The 2201-nt window shown below is 41.4% G+C and overlaps 1 protein-coding gene across 1 annotated transcript in view; it reads right to left on the reverse strand.

Annotated features, from left to right (window-relative positions):
• Window positions 1-696: 696 nt before the first annotated feature.
• Window positions 697-2201, reverse strand: part of proza (protein Z, vitamin K-dependent plasma glycoprotein a) — a 17797-nt gene continuing 16292 nt past the window's right edge. The window contains exon 10 of the mRNA XM_062525922.1: window positions 697-1173. Coding sequence (XP_062381906.1) covers window positions 964-1173 — 210 coding nt within the window. The 3' untranslated portion in view covers window positions 697-963. The remainder of the gene's footprint in view (window positions 1174-2201) is intronic.

The raw sequence follows: 2201 nt of genomic DNA on the forward strand, positions 1-2201 counted from the left end.
CAGACACGTGTGGACATGACAGCGTTACTGCTTCACTAGATTAATAGAAACACACTACAGGCAGAGTTTACAGGAGTCAGACACCAAGGTACAAAAACACCAGATACAGTTTCCCTGGCCAGAACAGGATAGCAATAGCATCTGTGTGTGTGTGTGTGTGTGTGTGTGTGTGTGTGTGAGACACTCAGTGGTAGCAAGGGTACAGTTTTAGCTAGTATTCATTCAGTCCACATACAATCCACCGCACTAAGCCATCAGGACTGAGGGTATATGTAGCAATAGGATCAGTTATTGTAGTGGGTAGTGTGTGTAGTGTATAGTGTGTGTATAGTGTGTGTAGTGTATAGTGTGTGTAGTGTGTAATGTGTGTAGTGTGTGTAGTGTGTGTAGTTTAGTGTGTGTAGTGTATAGTGTGTGTAGTGTGTATAGTGTGTGTAGTGTGTAGTGTGTGTAGTATCTATATAGTGTATATAGGATTAGGATGTGTGGTGTGTAGTGTGTAGTGTGTGTAATGTGTAGTGTATATGATGTGTGGTGTGTTTATAGTGTGTGTAGTGTGTGTAGTATCTATATAGTGTATATAGGATGTGTGGTGTGTAGTGTGTGTGATGTGTAGTGTGTAGTGTGTGTATAGTGGTGTGTAGTGTGTATAGTGGTGTGTAGTGTGTATAGTGTGTGTAATGTGTAGTGTATAGGATGTGTAGTGTAGGATGTGTAGTGTATATAGGATGTGTGGTGTGTATATAGGATCCTATACCATCATGCCAGACAATGAGTTAGCATGCATTCAGATGCACAATGTACTATGAAGCCTCCAGTGATTTGTGTGAGTGTGAGTGTGAGTGTGTGTGTGTGTGTGTGTGTGTGTGTGTGTGTGTGTGTGTGTAAGCATGTGTGTAAAAGTGTGTATGCGCATCAACTCAGTGGCTGAAATACACTGAAAATCACATAACCCCGCCTCCCCTACAGGGTGTCCACCAATGGCTGGAGCCAGTTCAGGTAACGTGACACCTTCTGCATGACGTATCCTTGACGACAGCCGGGCTCGGGGGCGGGGCTAATGATTCCGGTGAGGAAGAACACTTCCTTGTAGAGCGTGAGCACCGGGCTGCCTGGACCAATCACGCAGTCCGCTTTCTCCCGGGGCAACGAGCAAGCCATCTTATTGGTCACCTGAAACACAACCACATGGGCGGGGTTAAAGGCCTGATGTCTGATTGGTTAATGAAAGCCACAACAGGGTAATAACACTATTGCGAAATGAGGGAAAGAATGTTTGGGGACAGGTTTTGGAGTAAAGGTCTTTCATTCCCCCTTTTTGAACAGTTCTCTCTAGAGATGCACGATATTGAATTTTAGCCGATAACCAATATGGCGATATTTACCAGCTTGTTCTGGCCGGTTACGATGCTGATATCTGATATGGCGATATTTAAAAGCTCATTCTGGCAGATTACGATGCTGATATCTGATATGCCGATATTTAAAAGCTCACTCTGGCCGATTACGATGGTGATATCTGATATGGCGATATTTAAAAGCTCATTCTGGCAGATTACGATGGTGATATCTGATATGGCGATATTTAAAAGCTCATTCTGGCAGATTACGATGGTGATATCCGATATGGCGATATTTAAAAGCTCATTCTGGCAGATTACGATGCCGATACCAGTATATACCTCTGATTTGTATTTATTGAAAAGTCTTTCCTGCGCTATCATTAAGCTGTTATTATGATACGTGGGCTACTTGCTGCAGATACTGAACATTAAAAACTATTTTGATTCAACCCTGTATCATTTTAGAAATAGACATTAATGAATGGAACATTTTGAAATGACTTCAAATATGACACATTAAGCAATATTTTATATGTATAAACTTGTAAATGTCATACTTGAATAGACTAGTGGCTTACAAGACAGTTCCCTAAGAAATGTGTTGTCGACAACAAGACACATTGTTCTCAAATGAACAGAAATGCAGCTGTAACCCTGTAAACTTAAATTTGTCAATCTGTAGAGTGATAGTCATGAGACCTACTACACGTACACTAGTAACTTTAATACAACACGCAGATTAGCAACTACAGCTACAACACGTACGCTAGTAACTTTACAGCTACTACACGTACACTATAGTAACTTTACAGCTACTACACGTACGCTAGTAACTTTACAGCTACTACACGTACACTA

This window comes from Sardina pilchardus, chromosome 22, assembly GCF_963854185.1.
Source record: "Sardina pilchardus chromosome 22, fSarPil1.1, whole genome shotgun sequence".
Classification (NCBI taxonomy): Eukaryota; Metazoa; Chordata; class Actinopteri; order Clupeiformes; family Clupeidae; genus Sardina; species Sardina pilchardus.